The sequence below is a fragment of the Tiliqua scincoides genome, chromosome 2, assembly GCF_035046505.1.
Source record: "Tiliqua scincoides isolate rTilSci1 chromosome 2, rTilSci1.hap2, whole genome shotgun sequence".
Lineage (NCBI taxonomy): Eukaryota > Metazoa > Chordata > Lepidosauria > Squamata > Scincidae > Tiliqua > Tiliqua scincoides.
The window spans coordinates 168,829,988-168,851,449 of record NC_089822.1 but is presented as its reverse complement, the minus strand read 5'-3'; the positions used below and the strand labels follow the sequence as shown (position 1 = coordinate 168,851,449).

The 21,462-nt window shown below is 45.9% G+C and overlaps 1 protein-coding gene across 5 annotated transcripts; it reads left to right on the top strand.

The window, feature by feature from the left end:
• The first annotated feature begins 882 nt into the window (after positions 1-882).
• Positions 883-20,339, top strand: TRMT1 (tRNA methyltransferase 1). 5 transcript variants are annotated; one of them, XM_066616836.1, is made up of 18 exons: positions 900-973; positions 1,867-1,934; positions 2,493-2,867; positions 4,397-4,452; positions 7,654-7,799; positions 8,907-9,094; positions 10,954-11,069; positions 11,736-11,848; positions 13,355-13,503; positions 13,728-13,811; positions 14,502-14,571; positions 14,657-14,791; positions 16,356-16,441; positions 17,186-17,294; positions 17,726-17,802; positions 18,127-18,246; positions 18,808-18,928; positions 20,130-20,339. In XM_066616836.1, exons 3-18 carry the CDS (start codon positions 2,518-2,520, stop codon positions 20,214-20,216), a joined length of 2,007 nt encoding a protein of 668 aa, XP_066472933.1. In that variant the 5' UTR covers positions 900-973; positions 1,867-1,934; positions 2,493-2,517; the 3' UTR covers positions 20,217-20,339. The 5 variants fall into 5 exon arrangements, with proteins under 5 accessions (XP_066472935.1, XP_066472932.1, XP_066472936.1 ...); XM_066616837.1 differs by having other exon boundaries at positions 919-960; XM_066616838.1 differs by lacking the exon at positions 1,867-1,934 and having other exon boundaries at positions 883-960.
• The last annotated feature ends 1,123 nt before the right edge of the window (positions 20,340-21,462 follow it).

Sequence of the window (21,462 nt, the reverse complement as noted above, 5' to 3'; positions counted from 1 at the left end):
GACTATGCAAGCCTTGTGGTTCCACTCAATTCTTCCTATGCATATTTACTCAGAAGTAAGTCCTACTGAATGCAACAGAGTGTACTCAAGTATGTTTGGGACTGCAGCTTTTATTTCTCAAAGGGGAAAAGAAAATTTCACTTTCCACATTGAAGAACTCTGTGCGCTACCAGCTAAGATGTAGTTCAACCCCAAGGGGAAAAAAGAACACTTAAAATGTGCAGAACCTTAATGATAAATACTGTCAGAGTTTTGCACATCAAAGTGCTGCAGTTATTTCATGGGAACAAAGCCATGAGCTATAGACCAGGGGTGGGCAAACTTTCAGCTTCAAGGATCCTGGACCTTTAGCAAATGTATAGATTGGGGAATGTGGGATGACAAGCTGCACCTGCTGACATTCCCTCTTCTATAGGTTCAGGAACCCTAAAGCTGAAAGTGTGCCCACCCCTGCTGCTGCAATTCAATGCACATTTTACAGGGACTGCAGGCAACCCTATACACATTTTCCTTGGAGTAAGCGCCATTGAGCACAATGGGACTTACTTCTGAGAAGACATGGCTAAGAAGATGGTGCATCCCAAGCCTGGGCGTGTCTACTCAGAAGTAAGTCCCATTGAGTTCAAAGGGGCTGACTCCCAGGAAAGTATGCCGAAGCTTGTGCTGCAAGTCTCACTGACCACAACAGGATTTATTTCCGAGTAGGCATGCACAGTCCTCACTGTGCTTGTCGCGTTCAAAGGGATGGGAACTGCTGCTTAGTGAGCGCATATGGAACTTCAGCTGCTCTGCTTGGCGTTTCGCAGGCGAGCCCAACCCGTTGCTTTTTTCTTGGCTCTCCCGGCTTCCCGTCCACTGGTCTCATTTTATTGGCCGGAACGAAGTCACCTGATCGTTGGGCAGCCACTTTCAACATGGCGTTGCAGTTGTAGTCTGCTGAGAAGCCTGGGACGCTTCCTGGTACAGCTGCTGGGTAGGAAGGCATGTGGGTCAAGAGGTGGTGCAGGGGGTGGTCCAGCTGAAGAAGTTGCAGCTCTGTTCTGCTTGTTGGGGATGAGGGTCATTCCACAGTTCAGTCCCTTCATTTTCTGCCCTGGCACTGAGTGCTGTATCAAAGTCCTGTATTCTGGGGCTCTGGCTTTGTTTCCTATTCATTGGGACTCTGCGTGCACTGGATCGGCTATACCAGTGTTTCCTCACCCAGTGGTACGGGTGCCACCGGCGGCACTTGAGGTGGTGCCTGGTGGTATCTCACTGCACTGGTTAGACCCTACCTGGAGTACTGTGTCCAGTTCTGGGCACCCCACTTTAAGAAAGACACAGCCAAACTGGAGTGTGTTCAGAGGACAGCGATTAAGCCTGGAGGACAAGCCCTACAAAGAAAGGTTGAGGGGTCTTGGTATGTTCAGCCTGGAGAAGAGAAGGCTGAGAGGGGATACGATAGCTGTCTTCAAACACCTGAAGGGCTGTCATATGCAAGAAGGGACAAACTTGTTCTCAGTTGCCTCTGAAGTGGGTACCAGTGGGTGTAAACTGCAAGAGAAGAGATTCTGATTGGACATCAGGAAAAAAAAATTCCTGACAGTAACAGCAGTTTGGCAGTGGAACAGATTGTCGAGGGAGGTGGTAGACTCCCTCACTGGAGATCTTCAAGCAGAGGCTCTATAAGCACCTGTTGGAGTTGCTCTATTAAAATTAATTTAATTAATTAACAGTATTTATATACTGGTTTTCAACAAAAAGTTCACAAAGCGGTTTACAGAGAAGAATCAAATAACTAATGGCTCCCTGTGGGAGGAGGTTTACCACAATTTGCTCTCCTCATTTTAGAATTATTTTCACTGTTTGCTTTTGTATCTTCACAAGTGGCCGACTTTCAGCAGGAAAGAACAAGGGCAGTGTTTCTCAAACTGTAGGTCGCAAGCCAAGTTCAGGTAGATCCCCACTCATTTCAATGTGTATTTTATTTTTAATAGACTTGATGCTATCATGGTATGTGACTGAATTCAGGGAAATGTTACAGATCTGTACTTTTAACAGGCTACTATGTACAGTATGTGCTTTTATCGATGATAGTCAATGGGGCTTAAGTGTGGATAGTATTGCAGCCTTTGGGATGTTGGGGACTTTTTAAAACAGATCAGCTGTTGCTTGGGCAGGTTAGGAGGGTTTTCTTTATTTTAAATACATTTTTTAATTTATACTTATTATAAAATTTTTAATTTGATTTTATAGTACGGAGGATGTTAAAAATATTCATGCTGGATGATGTCACTTCCAGCCATTATAGCACTTCCAGGTTAATGACTTCTGGTGGGTTCCAACAGATTGCCTTTCTAAAAAGTGGGTTCTGGTACTAAAATGTTTGAGAACTACTGAGAAGGGAATAGTACTTTCCTCTTGCATGCTGTTTGTTAGTCATATAACTGTGGTGCCCATGCATAAGTGCCTGCAGATGATTGCAATAGAAATGGATTTTCTTATACTTTCAGAAAATGTTGGGAAGGAGCTGAACTGATGGCATGCAAGTGTCTTCTGTGGGTTAGGTTTCTGGAGCATTCTATATCACTACACAGAAGTGCAACAAGTCATAAGAAGGTGTGGAATCTCTTATCTTTTGTGGATCACCAAGTCAGAAATATTGCTTTTATTAAAAACATGGAAAGTGATCATACACAAGACTTGGAAATGGAAGGCTCTAATCTGGAGCAAAGAGTGACTCAGCCATCTATGGGGGATCCCAGCAGTGGCACTGAACCAGTAAAAAATGGTGAGACACTGATCACAGAAGGGAAGGCAAAAATAATTTTCCCAAGTGCCAATGAAGTGTTCTACAACCCTGTCCAGGAGTTCAACAGAGACCTGACGTAAGTGAGAGCCAGTGGAGACATTATGGTTTGTTTTCCATTGAACTTTGTAGAAAATGATCTGTTGGAATCTGCCCATGTGCTATAGAAGAGGTTGTTCTTCTAATTTTGGGAGATAGAATATGGGAGTTGCAGCCTGGAGTTGCTGAATTAGTCAGCCTTGGATTACTTTATGTTGAAGAGGAGATCACTGAAAATTTCATGAGTATTAAACCACCTGCAAGTTACTTTAACAATAAGGAGAAATGAGCACTCCTTCACATCCAAAGGGGTCACAGGGAGGGGAAGAATGTGGGTTCCAAGGATTTGTTCAAGAGGGCAAATCAACACCTGTGTACTCAACTCCACCTTTTGATATGTGAAAAAGAGAAGAGGCAGCCCATGTTTTCTACCAGAAAGAATTATGTCCCTAGACAGCCCCAAGGAACCTGCAGGCTAGAGGATGCTGGGGGGGCCCTGCACCATGTCCCGAGTGCTTCCTATCATCACCAGAAGGATATTTATGGAGTATGTGATTGTATTCCAAATACATGTGACCAGGGAATGGACATTCCAATTTCAATTCCCTGTACTTTTTAGCTTGGTCTTACTTTGCTGCCAAATCTGTTGTAGTGAGGGCGAAAGGCAAAACATGTAGGTCCTTGTTGCTCACTGCCCCCTCGTCTTCAGATTCTTTTGACAGGAAAGGTGCAGTCCCATTTGCTGCCTATTCTACACATTCTATTATCCAGCAGTTCAGAGGAACATACAGTATATAGTTAAAATATGTGTTTGTGTGTTTTAGGCTGCAATCCTAACCACACTTTCCTGAGAGTAAGCCCCATTGAACATAATAGGACTTACTTCTGAGTAGATCTGGTTAGGATTGTGCCCTTAGTATAAAAGCTAACATAGGCATTGTTTTCCATGTGAATTGACCCTGTCATGCCACTGTCTGTTTCCATAACAGAGCCTATAATTGCAGATAACTTCTCAACAGTATAAGCTGTATGGAGAAAGAGAACCATGTGCTCATCTTGTAATTACATTTTATTTGCAAAGAATGGATTATTGCAAATAATGTTGGACTAGGTGAACCTTTGTCTGATCCAGCAAGGCTTACTTAAAGAGTGTATATTCAAGGTTGCTTAACACAGATTAGTTATGGCTAGTTTTTAGAGATCCTGAATATGCACACTTGCTTTGTAAACTAAAAACCCACTGTTGGACCATAGTAATTCTAGTGTGCTCCCAAAAGATGAATGCAAATCTGAAGTTGACCCACCCTTAACTTTAGGCATAGTGTCAGGTTTTGAGTAGTCATCTGTTGTTATCTGAACTGACTCATCATTTGGGGTAAACTTCTAGTGACCTTTATAGAGGCCAGAATTTTAGAAGCAAAAAATGCTCACACTTTGAATAATAGACCTCTCTGAAATTCTAAGGAGTGTGTGCATGTGCTTTTGTATGCCTGGCTGTGGGATATCAACACCGTACTTATCTGAGTTTTAATATATGCTGAGACTTTCTCTCTCCTTTTCCACCTACAGGTGTGCCGTCATTACAGAATTTGCTCGTCTACAGCTTTCATCAAAAGGAATTCAAAGTGAGTGACAATATTGTCTCCTTTATTTCATGTCTGATCCATCGAGGGAAAACTAATAACATATGAGGCACAGTTGTCAATTCTGCTTGTACATAAGGGTCCTCTGGACCCGTGTTGAGCCAGACTTGACCCCACCTGAGCCCTTGTGCTCTGGTCACCTCCAGAAGGCTTCAGAATGACACTTTCAGGGCAAAACAAAAAAAAAATGCTACTTCCAGTTTCCCAAGGGAAACCAGAAGTGATGTTTTTATGCCATATAAGGCATTCTGAAGCCTGGGGAAGTCCTACAAGGGCTTTTGAAGGCTTAAGGGGCAGAAGATCATGAATTTGATTATCTGCGATTTTCAGTATCTGCAGGGAGATAGACACAATCTATCTCTCCTTTAAAGCCAAACTTTCTCTTGTTTCCATAGTGTAGGAAAGAGTGTGCTGCTGCTCTTCTCCTTGCTTTCAAATTATGAGATCTGTGTGCAAAGCATAGTGGATACCAACCATTTTCAACTTTTTTCAGCTCACGGCACACCAACAAGGCACTAAAATTGTCAAGGCACACTAGCAGTGATTTAATCTAAGTAAAAAACTGAATTACAATTAATTGTTAATGAATATAATTAATACAATTATATTATTACATGACAAAGAAACTCACAAGAAGCTTGGAGAAAAAAGTATATGTGATTCTGGAAAGGATGAAAAATGTTATTAAAGTGTTATGCGAGAAAGTGCTGGCAAAGAGAGGTCAGATTGAGCACATAGTGGAGAGCTGTGGGGTGGGGGCAATGAAGAGACACGAGTGAAACAACTACAGGACACAGCTGGAGTGGGGGGAGAGATAACTTGAAGCAACTGATTCTGAACCTTTGGAAGGTGGGGATGAGTGAAGGGAGGGACAGTAAGAGGTGCTGACTGCAATTATAAGATTTGGGGGGCAATGTGCCTGTGGGAGGGAGTGGGGTAAGGAGAAGTGCCAATTGCCTGCTCCTGTATTTAAGAAAAAAAGTGCGACCAAAAGCCCAGTCCTAGGCATGTCTACTCAGAAGTAAGCCCCATTATAGTCAATGGGGCCTCCTCCCAGGTAAGTATGGAGAGGATTGTGGCCCAATGCCCTTCCCCCTAAAAGGCAATGCAGGGAGGGTTGCTTTGGGGAGTTGCAGGCAAACTGTGGCAAGGAAAAGGGACTTTCCAGGACCCTTTTAGCCAGCCAGTTCTTAGGCTGGTAGCCTCAGCAGACTCACTCACTTCATATCTGCTTGCCTGCTCCTGGCTCCCTCGTTCTGTCTGCTGGGACCTCCTACAAACTTCTCTGATCGCCCAGTCAACACGCAGAGGAGGCAACAGGGACTTAATACCCAATCCTAGGCGTGTCTACTCAAAAGTAAGCCCCATAATAGTCAATTTGGCTTACTCCCAGGTAAATCAGGTTACAGCCTTCGTCTTGCTCAGGAGCAGAAGCAAGTGACAGCAGGAGGCACAAAGCAGCCACGACCAGCCCCTTCACTGGCTGCCTGCTCCTTTTTCTTCTGCTGCGTATGAGGCTCAAAGCAGCCGCTTCCCCCACATGTGCGGCTGCTGCCTGTCTGCTCTGGTCTCACGGCACACCTGAGGCAGCCTTGCGGCACATTAGTGTGCCGTGGCACAGCGGTTGAAAAACGCTGGTGTATACTGTTTGCTTGGAACGGCTCTGCCTTGTACACCTGCTCAGGCAGCATTGTACAGTGTTAGTCGTGACCTGACATGAAATAACTAGACCCCTCTTCAAAGCTTTTGACCTAATTCTTAGAACTGCAGTACAGAATATCTAGACCTGCCATTTTCAACCTTTTTCATCTCATGGTACACTGACAAGTCACTAAAATTGTCAAGGCACACCATCAAGTTTTTGACAATTGACAAGGCACACCATGCTGCCAGTGAGGGGCTCACATCCCCCATTGGCCCTACTAATAAATGACTTTCCCCCCAAATTCCTATTGCACACCTGTGGACCACTTGTGGCACACCAATGTACCATGGCACAGTGGTTGAAAATGGCTGGTCTAGGCCTTCTTTCATTGACGACTATACTGCAAAGAACAATGGATAGTCTGCTTGAACAATTTAAGCTAACAAAGTAGACATATGGAAGGTTAATAGAAGAAAGGACTTTAGTGGCCCGATCCTGTTCTTATCTTACACCATTTAAGTGTGTGCTCTGTTGTGCACACAGTTGCAAAAGCACTGTAAAGCTGTTTGCAACAGCACATCTATAGGCAGTGCTGGCGCAAAGGCCAGAGCAACACCCATTGGTGCAGGTGAGTCAGATGTAGGGGAGGGGTGGAATGGGGCTGGGGATGGACAGATCAAGCCTGCGAGGAGGGTGAGTTTGGCAGCCCCAGCAAATGCTGTATCCTATCCCCCCTTTCTGGACCTGATCTGCTGACACAGATCAACTTGGACCTGTGCCAGCGATACTACTGGCACAGGTCTAAATTGATCCATAGCAGTGGCTTGGGCTTTCCCCAGGACCAGGGGGTAAATGTCCCTTACTCTGAAGAGACCTCCCACCTACTAAGTTTCCCTATGGGATGCAGCATAGCCCTGCTGACCAGGGGAATGTAGGCAGGATTGGGCCAGGAGAGGTTGTGTGTGGTTGTGGCACATGCCAAATTCTGACCCCCTTCCTGGACCTGATCTGTCTTCATGGATAAATTTGAACTTGCCTCATCAATTGAGCTGGTGCAGGTCCAATTTGACCCATAGGGGCAACCGGTGCTCACCCCAAGGCAAGGAAACTAATGTTCCCTTACCCCAAGGAGGCCTCCAGTGGCCTATCTCACTGTAGGATATAGCGGTAGTTGCAGTGGCGCCTCTTTATCACCACATCAGGGAGTTAATTAGGACTGGGCTGTAAATTTGGAGGGGAGGAATGTATGCAGTTCTTCTAACTTGCAACTGAATTAAAGGGGAGGTGCAGCAATAAGAGTTATCCCTTCAGTGAAAACAGCTGAGCTGTAGAAAGAGGACCCAGACTTTCAGGTCTTTCAGGAGAATCAATCTTTCATTGACTTCACTGGCAGTGCTTGGCTTAATATTGAATAATAAGCCATTTTACATTTGTGTAAATGATTTAGGAATGTAAATGGGCATCAGAGGTGATGGATTTTCAAGCAGGCTTCCAGACAAGAGCTTCACATCAGTCTCTAATGCTCTGTCTTTTTGCAGTTTCAGTCCCTGGGGAAGAGAATGCCTCAAAAGTTGTGGTGGATCTTTCCAAAGGTGACAAAGATGATGATTCAGAACAGTCACCTGCTTGGAATCAGCTGGACCAGGAAGAGCTTAAAGTTGCAGCAGTGGGGGAAGTGTGCCAGGTACTATGTCCCTTTGCTTGTAGTTTGGTCTGGATGGATGGCAGATTGTTTTTTATTGTGCTGACATTATTTTAAATGGCTAAGGGCCCAATCCTACCCAATTTTCCAGTACTGGTGCAGTTGTGCCAGTGGGGTGTGTGCTGCACCCTGTGGTGGAGGGGCAGTCACTGGGGCCTTCTCAGGGTATGGGAACATGGGTTCCCTTGCCATGGGGCTGCAGTGCGGCTACACTGGAGCAGGAAAGTTGGATAGGATTAGACCCTAACTCCTTTGATATCCTTTCCTCTCCTTTATTGTACCTTCCAGCATCAAAATCAAATTGCAGAGCCCGACATCTGTATCATATAATGAGCAACACTCTTGAGTATATCTGATGTCATCAATGTATGTGGTGCTTTTCCAAGGAACAGATGCAAAACAAACAAAAAGACACTCTCTCCCCAGGAGTGCTCCTTAGAAAAGGGACCTCCCCCCTTTTTTGCTTCTGCTCTGACAAGCCCCATGTTTACTGATGACATTCTATAAATAGCAGCATTATTCATTATATGCTATAGGTGTAGGCATCTACACAGACTTACAGACTTAAGGCGTCTTCCATGATGTCTAACAAAGTAGGTTAAATATTTCACTGCTTAAATATCTTCCTCCTTTTAAATGGCCTTCCAGTACCCACCTACAATGGGACTTCTTGCTTGACCTCTGTAAAATGCTTGAGCTGGGCTGTCACAGACCTTCTTAAGAACAGAGTCTGTGACCTGCAGACCAGCTCTTGATTTAGATACATGTTAAAGTGTTCATAAGATTGATTCAACGTTGAAAATCTGTTGCAAAAGGCAACTTGTGTTTCCTTCCACATGTGAGTTGGTCCCCAAATCATAAGGCACAGAAAAGTGTTTTGTGGAAACTCATGGTTGTTCTAGGTTTAAGCCTCCAGTGGCTGCTTCTTAACGCTGGTAGTACTGAGCTTTATGTGGGCTGGGGCAAGGGATCCCCACACACTTCTTGTTTGGCTATTGTGTTCATTTTAGCAGGGCATCTGTGGTGCTCCAGTGTGTTCTCCATCTGCGATGCTCTCCATTAATTTTCCTGTATCTTTCTCCATTTAAGGGTGGACTCCGGGTGCTGGAGGCTTTGGCTGCTTCTGGACTACGCTCCATCCGATTTGCCAAGGAGGTGCCTGGTCTGTGCAGCATAGTGGCTAATGACTTCTCTTCCAAAGCTGTTGAGCTAATAACCCAAAACATTCAGCTCAATGATATCGGGCACCTGGTGACTCCAAGCTTGTCAGATGCCCGGTAGGTGGAGGGCTTCCCATTATAGCCTGAATCCTGGATTTCTTCCTCTTTGACCAGCTAACTTCTTTACAGAAGTTCTGACTGAGCTGTAAAATGGTAGGACTGTGTATCTGCCAGGAAAAAATGCAGCTTCAGAAAAGATGAGGCAGGTTAGGTGTCCCCCAAATTCAGCCTGGTACCTGTAGCAGTTGGCTAACTTGAGCTCGTTTGTTTGTTAACTGCTAAAAGTAATTAGTAACTCTTTGATGGTATGAAGTTTTGAGTCATGGCCCAGTTCTAAGCCCTGAAAGAACCAACTGGTTAGAGGCTGCTGGTTTGTTTTGTTTATAATATATAGTGCCATGTGATTATGCTGATTAACTTGTTTGCGATCCCAGCAACGTGGTCTGTACTCCAGAAAGAGGTTCTTGGACAAAGTAGAGAGGAATTTGAATTTTTCATGAATTGGTTTGGTTTGTGATGCTTTTCCTTACAACTACATCCAGATTTTTGCAACTTGGAAGAAATATATAATGTGCCACTTCATTTCTCTGTAAGCTAATAGAAGTAACACAACACAAAAGGAGGAGGAAAACTTATGGTCCTGCACCTTTTGCTGTCTTTGGTTCAAAATGTCTTCACCTAGTGATGCCTATACAAGTACATGGACTGCAGCTGAATCAATGACTGTTTCAATGCACTGGGTGGACCATGTGGCTCTGTTGTGCAGTTAGTGAACTGTGCCCTTCTGTGTGGTGCTAACAGCAGAATTCATTAGTGCTTACAGATGCAAAACTGACGAACAGATTTATATTGTTGGGAATGCCCTCACATGGCAGGTGCAAATTGGAATGTGGTAGAATGGGAGTAGCTAATCTTCTCCAGTATTCCTGTTAAAGAGCAGCCCATTGTAGTTCCTGTAGCAAATAGCTTTCATAACTTTTTTCTGTTCACTATTTAAAACAACTTACCAGATCAAGATTTTAAAAAATGCGTGAGTTCACATTCATGCTAGCTTGGTGTGGAAGTGGTTTTTGGGGTGGATGGGGAAATAAGTCTGAAGTGTACCTTCTGTGAAATGCTCATTCTTGTTGGTAGGGTTTGCTGAGCACAAGAAACCCTCTCTCTTCTATCATATTAAGAGACATGAGACCTAAAAGATAGCAGGAACCACGAGTTCTGCCTCTTCCACTTCTCCTTCCAGATGGATGCTAAGTTTTTTCATCAGTTCCAGGACATGAGTTGAATTTAACAATTTGTTGTCCGGGAACTGAATTTGGAGACCTGCTTTCTCTCCTAATTGTCTTTATTCCTAGCAGTGTCCAGATAGGATCATGCTTAAGCTGACTATAAAAATGGAAGAATGGGACAAAGGGACTGGCTCAGTTAATTTCTCTTTTTCCTTTTCCTGTGTTGATGTCTAGCACATTACTCCTCCAAAGTTTCATGCCTCCTGTTCCCCTTTCCCACACTTCATTGAACTTCAGTGGTGAAACCCTCTAGTTTGCATCTGCTGGTCTCAGAAAGTATTTTTGTGTTTCCCTGGTCTAGTTCTCAGTGAGGTGGTAAACCTGTGCCTATACTATACCACTTAGGACTGCAGGTAGTACTGGCGTGATAGAATGCTCCTCCATATCAAAAAATTAATATAGAACTAGCATGCCAGGGAGAAGAATTAGGGCCAAGTCTTCTCTACCTAGCATCTAGTTTTCAGTGTAGAGGGATTAGTTGTTATTTGAAGGAGCATTCAGTCATGTGAGCCTCACATGCAGCCTGAAGTGGTACAGTCCAAGCAGAGGGTTTATCACCACTGTGAGAACTAGACCACTGTTTTCTGTCACAGTGCGGTGCTTCTGAACATGGCTTTCTCCCTCACCCAGGATGCTAATGTACCAGCACAAGGCAGCCAAAGAGCAGTTTGATGTCATTGACCTGGACCCATATGGAAGCCCTTCTGTGTTTCTGGATGCTGCAGTGCAGGCTGTGAGTGAAGGAGGTGAGGCAGCAGCTTGTTTCAGCATTAGGCTTTGCTATCAGTGGTGACAAACAGGGTACTTTGACAACTGGGGCTCTGCAGAGATTTTGGATCTAGGGATCCCCAGTGTTTCTTTTCTTTTCTTTTTCCAACATGAAGAAACAGGTTTCTGTGGATATCTAAACAAAATCAGCCTTGGACTCAGAGTATTTCTGTGTCTTGACTTGTGCAGGGAGAGATGTTGCAAGAATGCTTCTTCTGAAGGTTGCCAGGTGCTTAAGCATTATACAGGAAATGGTGGAATGGGGCATTGCAAACTCAGACTCTTGGAGTCTGTGTCTAGCTCTAATCATGGCTCTGATGGGAAATTAGTTTCCAGAGCTCTCTGAAGATGGGCAGACTCCTGTAAAATGATTCTTCTCATCCTGTATAAGTGCCCCTTCAGCATCTGAGCTCAGAGTATTCCTTCCCTGCTTCAGCAGGTAGAAAAAGGTATTCACACCCTTTGCAGAAATAGGAACAGAAGTCATCACATACAACCAAATCAGTGCATGCTGTGTGGCAGAGCAGGGGACCAAGTACTGTGTGTCTTGGTTTTGCAACTCTGGTGCTGAGGGGATGGGGTGGGGTAGGAGGTTTGTGTCGTGTGTTCTGTGATTTATCTACACTTTGAGAATACTGTTGCAGGCCTGCTGTGTGTCACATGCACCGACATGGCTGTCATGGCTGGGAACACTGGGGAGACCTGCTACAGCAAATACGGGGCCATGTCTATCAAGGCCAGGTTTTGCCATGAGATGGTGAGTAGAGTGAGGTGCTGGGGAATCCAGACATGCAAGCCTATGCCCCATTGCTGTTTATGTCCATCCTCGGGCCATTTCCTGCTCTGCTAAAGAGAAAATGAGTGCATTCTAGTTCGTTGCTCAGCAAAGTAATAAGAAGCAGCTCCTTGCATGTATTCTTGTCCTAATAGGCACTAACCTGCCAATGAGACTGATTGAGGCAAATGTCTTGAATAGTAAATTGGCAGCAAGTGCCTGCCTCTGGCCCCCTGGCAAGAGAGCTATGTGTATTTCCTCATCCACAAACTGCCCCCCCCACCTTCCTCCCTCTCTGCCAGCAACCCCAACAAGCAAAAGCAGTAGGTTTCCTCCCCATTCAAACATCCTGTGAGTTCTCCCCTGCAGTGCCTGCCTCCAAAACCGAGCACTCACAGCCCAATCAACCCACACTTTCCTGGGAGTAAGCCCCACTGACTCTATGGACTTACTGCCGAATAGACATGCTCTCCAGCTTCATTCAAACATCCCTGTGATTTCTTCCCTTTAGCGCCTGCCTCCAACACCAAGCACTCACAGCCCAATTGGATCCACGCTTTCCTGGGAGTAAACCCCACTGAGTCTGATGGGATTTACTGCTGAGTAGACATGCTTTCCAGTGGCATTCAAACATCCCGCGATTTCTCCCTTGCAGCACCTGCCCCAGCACACGCAAGCAGCACAAATAGACTTACAGTTTCCCCTCCCTCCTCAGTGCCTGCCCCCACCCAAGCCAAACTCAAGCAGGACAAACAGACCCAGGACTTCTTACCCCCATCCCACACCTGCACTCAGCTGCAGCCTCCCCAACCTAATGGGAGGGTTGCGGATGGGCGGGGCTCCTGCTTTCCTGTGAGTGCTTAGCCCTTTCCTTGCTGTCGCGTTGGGGTAGCGAGGGCTCCGGTCAGCCGAGTGCCCATTGGACATGGGGGGCTCCCTGGGGGGCCGAATTGGTGCCCTCCACGGGCCCCAAGAGGCCTGGGGGCCGGGGTTTGGGCAGCCCTGCTCTAGCCCACCACTATTCTATCCTCCACACTTCTTTTTGGTCCCTTTTAAAATTCAGGAAGTTTTTTAGGGGATGATATTTGACATGCTGCCTCAGGCACTGGGTTAGCCCTGGACACAACTGAGGCTACAATCATATCCATACTTACCCAAGAGTAAGCCCCATTGATGCTAGTGTGACTTACTTCTGAGCAGACATGCCTAGGATTGGGCTCTAAAGCTCTTACTCCACACTGTCTTACTCCCAGCTTGGTTTTTTTCTGCAATGTTGAGGTCTTTCTACTTGATAGTACATCCTTAATAAAACTAACAAAGCAAGACGCATCCCTTAAGTAAATGATCCATAAGAATATACTGATGTATTGCACTGTATGAACAGTGTCTCGAAGTTTGAAGGTATCATGAATCATGCAAAACAGAGGCACGTGGAGTTACTATCCAAAGACAAAAAAGGCTCTTGCTGTGGGTTTTGTCTTCCTCTAGGCCCTACGGATTATCCTGCACAGCCTTGATCTGCGTGCCAACTGCTACCAGCGCTACATTGTCCCACTTCTGTCTGTCAGTGCTGATTTTTACATTCGTGTCTTTGTCCGGGTCTTTACTGGTCAGGCCAAGGTCAAAGCTTCTGCCAGGTGAGCCTGCCCCAGCCTATTCTTCTGCTTTGTTAGGATTCCTGCTGTGACTCCTTTACAGGCTGGCAAACTGTGAATCTCCTGGGTGGCACTCTCCATTGTGCTTCCAGTTAGTTGGAGTAATGGAGAGCTCATCCCAGGTTCTTGAGATTTCTTAAACTTTACCTTCCCCCCTCCCCTGGGTGTCCAAACCTGTTGTGTGGTAACTCTCTTTCTCTTGGCAGCAAACAGGCCTTTGTCTATAACTGTGTGGGCTGTGGCTCGTTTAATATCCAGAGACTTGGCAAGCTGGCGAGCAATGGAAACAAGTAAGAGAGAGGGAGTGGTGGTGGGGATTCCCTCCAGTTGGACAAGTGGATTCTACGTACAGCTGCATGTCCAGATGTTCCTGAGCTGATGAGAGCAGGAGACCTGTTTCCTGGGCAGATCTCTTCACGAGGCAACCTCAGTTTGGGGAGAGAGCAGGGGGAGGGTCACCACCACCTTGCCTCACTTTCAGCCCTCTTGTTCTTTAATCTTCACAACAGCCTGCTACATAAGCTTGTGCTACAGCCATGTGTCTGTTGCTTGTGAGCATCAGAAAAGTGGGGGGAGTGCTGCTGTATGAAAAGGAGGACTGTTATTGCAATTGGGGACCAAACCGCATTGACTAATTCAGATGCTTTCTACTTGCTGCTGTGGCGATGCAGTCCACCGGAGTAATGAATGGCTGCTTTCTTTCCCCTAGTGTGGACATGGCTTAGCTCTGTAACATGCCATCCTGTACTGGGGTGTATACCCCAAGCAAGTTTTGTATACCCATGTCCTTTTTCTATGGTGCCAAATGTAATGCAGACTAGCAATTGGTCTTTAGTCTGATAGATGCTTGAACACTGTTTCTTCCTAATATGGATGAAAGCAGTTAACAGGCACAAACAATGAGGAAACCAAAAGCTAACAGATTCCCTTCTAGCCTGGTGATACCCTATATGTTGCTTTTATTGCCCTTAATCAAACAGTATAAACTACAAGGCTGCCTGCGGGCCACCCGTCGGGCCTTCCTGTGAACATTGCCAGCAGCGCCATCAGGTGAGAGCTGTCTTGTCTGTGAGCCTCATGAGGTTCTTCTGGTGAGGGGATCTGCAAGCTCACCTCTGCTTCTCTGCTCTGGCAGCTGGGTGGTCCCATGTGGGCAGAGTCTCTCCATGATGTGGATTTTGTGCAGCGGGTTCTGTCGGCAGTTGGAAGTAACCCAAGCCGCTTCCAAACAAGTCAGCGAATTCAGGGCATCCTCAGCATGGCGATAGAGGTGAGGATGACTGTCTGTCCAAATAAAAGCACTGATGTCTGCCAAACAGGATCAGTCCGGCTTGGGTCACCCCAAGCAAACAGAAGCAACTTCTTGCCAAGGTGTGAAGTAACAAACATTGCACGTCTAAGGAGTGAATAACAAAAGGATAATTTTTTAAATTTGCTAGTGCATCTGAGAGGCAAGGGATATAGTAGAGGCCAGAGTCTGTTCACTCTGTTGCATTCTGTTAGTGCTACAATACAGGAGCCTGTGGAGTGGAGCGACTGGCATGGCTGCTCTCATGATTCGAGAGGCAGAATGTCTGAATACAGTGCCGCATAGCTATCTGTTTGGTGTGGAAAAGCCAGGCTGGACAACTTCACTCAGTTCCCATTGAGCACAGACAACGCAGGCAAGGAGTCAAAATAAAACCTTTAAATTCATTATTCTTTGGGATTTTAAATTAACAAAATGAAGAATGGATGGAGAGAAGTGCAATGAGCAGGTTGGTGAAAAATGCCTCAACTTGGCTGCAGGACCCCAAAGAGAGCGCTTGACAAAATTGGGTGCAGGAATTGGTAAAAACTCAGCAGGCGGTGCAAAGTAGCTGCTTAGAGAGCACAGTACAAAACTTTCCACATGGAAGGTTTGCAGGATGGCTTGAGGTGGAAAGAGCAAGCAAAACAAAATTAATTCCTGAAATATGTCTAACTAGAAATACAGTCCCTATTGCTAGCCATACATGTTGTTCCAGGAGTGTTGGCCTTCTGCTCTTATAGGGCAGTGGGTGTAAGTGGGTGTACCTTCTGCAAACCAGCAGCTGGTTCCAGTGTCAGACCTGGCAAAACATGCTTAGCATCCTTGTACCTGAACTTAAGAAGCCCAGGTGTGATCATGTCACAGTCATCTGACTGGATGAGGAAAAACCACTTGGCTCCATTATCCCACGCCTTTAGTTAGTTGGTGGACACTTGCCAGTATCAGCAGGAAGGTTGGCTTGGTGCGATTGCCCTCAGTTCTTCCCCAAGATAAAGACAGCTCAATCCACATCTTGCGCATGTGGCTTTTTAGAAATGGGGTGCTAAACAATGAGCCTCTGAGGAACATTCCAGGGTAACAGCTTCTGCATTTAAGATGCCAAGCAGGTTCTTTGGGAAGCTAGAAATCTCCCAAAATAAATGGGGTCAAACTGAACTTTCACCACTATCAACCTTCCTCTGCAATGCACTTTAGCAGGGAAGTGTTAGTGTATAGTATTTTTTATGGTCTTCGTTGTTCTGTTAACTGCTTTTGAGTGATTTATATAAGAGAGGCAAGACCTAAAAGTTATAATGTTGAACAAAATTAGATAGTCCTGACCAAACATGAAATGTCTGTCCTAGAGCTAGAATCCCCTGCAACATGCTGAGACAATTTGAAGGTGTGGCTATCAAAACCACTGTGTTAGGGCCTTGCTAGGCTAGGATTTGATATAAGATAGAGAGGTCCTGCACAACCTTTTGAGAGAGAACCTGAGAGAAGACCTCAACCTGCAAAGAAAATATCTTCTTTTAACTCAAATCTGTTTCTTCCTATGTGGTAGGAACTCAGTGATGTCCCTCTCTATTACACCCTTGATAATCTCAGCAAAACCATCCATTGCAACAGTCCTTCCCTGCTGCAGTTCAGGTAAGATGAGGATTTTGTGCTGGAAGAGCCTGTCCTCCTCTGAAAGACAAAGTATTCAGTAAGGGATTGTAATGTGTGGGGATGGACAGGAGCTCACTCTAGTCAGTGGCAGTGCTGGGAACTAAAAGTCTCTTTATGGTACCATCTTGGTGCCTTGCTCTGTTCTGTTTGCTTAGCTGCCTCAAAGTGTACTCAGTGATGTTTGTATGGCTTTAGGGCCCTGCAATGTGCTTCTGTTGAGTGCCTTGTGATTAATCGGTCTTTTGTTGTTCAGTCTTGACTATGCCAGTCATTATCTGCTGGGTTGCTGAAACTCTGCTCTATGGTGCAAGAGGACACAGGGCCCATTGTTTGAACAGACAGGCTACATAAGAAGTTTTCCCTAGCTCTGAGACATAGCAGCTTCTGGACTGGGGTCTGGTAGCTTGAGATTTTTTGCAGGAGGTGGAGAGAACAGCAATTTCCTAACTCCAGAGTGGTCAAGAAGAACAAGTTGATGGGAGGTCCAGTCTTTGGCAGCAAATAGTAGCAGATATTTAGAACAGAACAGCCTGGTTCTGATCAAAGTGGAATTCAGTGCTCTAATAAAGATGTACCAAGAGTAGCCAGTCTCTTTTGTATTATCCGGTACGATTCAAAGGTGAGAAATGCCCTCAGTAGTGGCTTCTGTTAGAGCTCTTCTGTCTGGAGCTGGGAGTGATGGTGGCAATTCCAGTGCAATTTCTCTGTGCATTTCCTTTCCAGGTCAGCTCTCCTCCATGCTGGTTATCGGGTGTCACTGTCCCATGCCTGCAAGAGTGCCATCAAGACAGATGCATCACCATCTGTGCTTTGGGACATCATGCGCTGCTGGGTGAGTAAGGGCTGTCCTCTGTGCACGGGAGCTTTCCTTTATGGATCACTTACTTGGGTATCTCCAGGATAGCTGTGGAAGGTGTTCCAGTTTTCAGGTCCTTGTTCTGGATAGTGGCATTGTCATTGCTGTCTTCTGTGCATGGCAATACACAAGTCTATATCGTGGTCTTTCATCTCATGGTAGGGATGCCTGGCATTCTCTTTAGACTAGTGCTTTGAGCTGGGGGCTAAGTACCTTGTACTCTTCACACTCTGCATGTGCATTTGATTACCTGGGACTGGTCTGATAAAAAACCAGTGAGGGGCAGCCATCCCTCACCTAAAGCTTGCTTGCATGTGTGCAGTTTCCCTCAGCCCTGTTCAGCTTCTGGTTAAAACAAGATTAAATCTCTGCTTTTGCTCTTCTTCCTCATCACCCCCCCCCCTTAGGAGAAACTCAATCCTGTGAAGAGAGAGCGCCTCTCAGAGAGCAGTCCAGCCGCCCGTATCCTCTCTGTGGAACCCAAGTAGGTCCTGGGGATAACCCAAATCTAGGTCTTGCTTAGGCAGATGTGGGCCTTGGGCAAAGCAGGAAAAGGCTTATGGCCAAGGAACAGTGGATCTTGTGAGGTCCTAGATCCACAGATGGCTGTTAGCAGGAAGCAGAGTTGGGATGTAAAAATATGAAAAGTTGTGGAAGAAGGGGTATGTGGATGTCCACTGTTCTTATCTAGAGGTGTTTCTAGATAAGAGGTGTAATCCACTTTCTGATATGCAGCCCTCATTAAAAGACCCTTCTGAGATTCCTGGTTCCTTTCTCTCCCTACTTGCCTTGCTCTCTGAATTCACAGGTTGCAAGCATCCTTCACTGTCCGGGCAGATGCCAATCCGAACTCACGAAAGCAGGGCCTCAAACGGTTCCAAGTGAATCCTGAGCCCTACTGGGGGCCAAAAGCCAGAGCCAAAACTGGGTAAGGCTTACAGGGAACCAGGGGTGCTGGGAGGCAACCACAAATGCCCAAGTTCTGTTCTCTGCTCTAGGATGGAAACTGAGGTTTCCAGGGATATGGTGGTTAGAAGGAAAACAGGACTCCATTCCTGCAAAAGTAGTGCCAGAATTATTTGCAGCTGTGAATTAGTCTTCTAAAAAAATGCAAGCATAGTTTTTGGAAGAATGTCTGGTAAGAACTACATAGTTGGCGATAGCCTGGAAGTTGTGTATTCCAGTGCTGCCTCTTCCTTGAGTTGGGTAAGGAGGCTTTACATAATAAAAGACCCAGCTGGAGCTACCATCTCAGGGCTGGGACTGCTGCTGGCCAAGTTACTCTCTCATGCCCCTCTTGGCTAGCTGTGCGCATGTTTCCTGTTCTGGGGGCAAGATAAACGGGCCAGTTGACACCTGACATTGACGTGATTGACATCTTTGCTAGGTATTGGCTGTAATTCTGTGTTATGAACAGATGTGATGGTGACAGCACCAAAATGGGGCCACAGCCTCCCCAGCTATAGCCTGATTGGTCTGTTGGGGACAGGGGTGGCATTTCTTCCTCCCTGCAGGAGAAGAGAAAGCTGCACCAGAACAAGAGGAAGGAGTGTGGAGAAGAGAGCGATGGGAGCCACCTGAAGAACTTCCCTTGCAAACGGTTCCGACAGGTGAGTATCTGGAACTGCTGTGCTGTGGCTTTGAAGGGTGGTGATGTGAGAGAGAGAGAGAGTGGGGGCAAGTGTGGGATAGGCTTGTAAACCAGGTGGCCTGTTTGGGGGCTTAGAGTTTGACAGTATAAGTCAGAAAATGACCCTGTTTTAATCTGGATGGAAAAGGGTCATGGCTCTGCGCCCCATTTGGATTCTGTGCAGCTTGGGATGTTGATATATCTGTTAAGGCACATGTAGCCCTCCCTCTGTGCAGCAGAAGTGCCTTAACCTTCACTTTGGCAACAACCACTGCTTTTTAGTGTGCTAGAGACCAGACTTACTGGTCTCACTGAGATTGATGATCAGGCTCTCTTGGTGTCTTGCCCAAAAGATACCTCAAGGCAAACTACATGTTATATTGCAGCTATTATAGCCCAACTTCTGCACACTTTCTCTTGAAAATCCCTCCCCTAGCAGCTTTTCCTCCCACCAGCTTGTGTTAAGGGCATTTCAAGGGAAAGCAAGCACTCTCTTCCCCTCTAAACTGCCCCTGCTTCAAAGTGTCCCCTTCCATAGGCACTTTGCAAAAGTGAAGAGGAATCAAGGTTTTATGGTACACTGGTGCACTGGAACATGTTGTTCTCCCAGTTACTTCTGTGGGGCGTACAACAGCTGGAAAAGTCTTGTCATTTATCCCAGTTCCTGGGAAACTGAAATTGGGGAAAACCAGAATCTGTGGTTGCATCTGTTGCCATAGAGCCTGCAATCCTCCATGCCTATTCTTAATCCTTCAGAACCCAGTTACCATCACCAGTTTTAATTTCATGTGAAATTCTGCCACATGAAGAATTTCATAGAGTAAGTGTACCTGAGCCCTCTTGTTGCTCTGCTGTGAGAGCATCCAATGAAAAGCAGACCAAAAGATGAGAAGCTGCTTTCAGCTGTGTCCAGACATCTTGTGACCTACCAAATCAAAACCTATGCCAGTTGTGGCTTGCTAGCCGTGGCTTGTACGGTACTCTATAACTGCCCTTGCTTACAGTCCTAGGCTGACAGTGAAAACAGGAGGCATACCAAGCCCCTGATCTGCAGGCTTCAGATCATGGTAGCCAAATTATCTTTTAGCTGGGGCTGATGGCTTGCCTTGCTCACTGAGGTCTGAGTAACAACTTGTATGCCTCAGTTCAGATATGACAGTGGTTGCTATTTTTCCTCCCAGGGCAACTGTTCACTTGGGGACAAATGTCGCTACTCTCATGAGGCAGAAGGCAAAAGAACACAAAGTGAGATGGCAGCACCACTGTGAGGAAACAGTTTGAAATATCTGCTGTGGTTTGTGTTTTTTAATTTTTGCATTAACTGAGGGCTACCTTATTGTAAATGACTGTCCATTATGATGTGCCTGCCATTAAAAAATGGTATCTTTTTATGATGCTTGTTTTGTAGTCGATTATCCGCCAGGGTCCACAAGACTGCCTCAGGGGGTCAGCCATCCAACCTAGGAATCTGATTTAACAGTAGTGAACTTAAAATGATGCAATGGAAAGAGAGGATTGATTCTCTGCTGCCCCTTGGCCGTCACTTGAAGATTGTCCAAAGGTGTTACTGCACCAGTATCTCTTGACCTCATTCTTCCATACCACAGAAATGGGGAACTGGCGTTGCCATCCTAGTGAACTTTAATTGGCAGTACTAGAAAATTCTGCTTCATCTGCAGTGGCATACCTGGGGGGGTAAGGAGGGTAAATGCCCCAGGTGCTAGGTTTGGTACACCATCAGCAGCCAATAGTATTAATATGCCAAACTGAAGGCCTCACCCCAGAGGCGTTCTGGGAAGTTGCACATGGCCTCCACTGCTCTCAGAATGCCAGGCGGGGAGGCAGAGGGGGCTGCAGGGGCCAGGAATGCCACTGTTCATCTGCAAAGTATCCTAATGTAACTGCACAAACTTCTGAAGAATGGTTTAACTTCCTTCTCTCCTCCCTTTCCTCTTTTAATCAATGAGAATCCTGACTGATACTTGTAGAAACAAAATAGTTCTTATACTGTCTTGCAAACTGAGTACAGTTCCTCTTTGCTTCTAGTCTGTAGAAGATAAAGAATGCAACCATAAATCTTTTTAAAAAGCTGTAGCCTGACTGTATATAGCCCTCTAAGCTCAATAGCCTGGCACATGCTGGATGGGGCAAGGATTTCAGGATCCAGGAGAGGTTGCCTTAAAAAATCACTGCCAAAAGCCAATTTCTTTGCTGTGAGTTATCCCCTCTCCCCCACTTCTCACCTGGTAGTTCTCCCAAAATCCAGTAGTTTTACTGATGGGTTTTCATTTCTCTATGGAGTTCAGAACTGCATTTCTGAATAGTCTCTTTTACTTGGGTGGTTTTCAGTCTAATTTCTACCTCTCTGGATTCGAACTGATACTGTTGACTTCTTGTTTTGGCCCCTTGGGAGATAGGACAAGACTGATGAAAAAGCAGCTGTCAGTGCTGAGCAGGCTGGGGCTGACTGCCTTCATTTGTAGCTGCACCCATGCTAGGGCCCGTGCTGCAAAG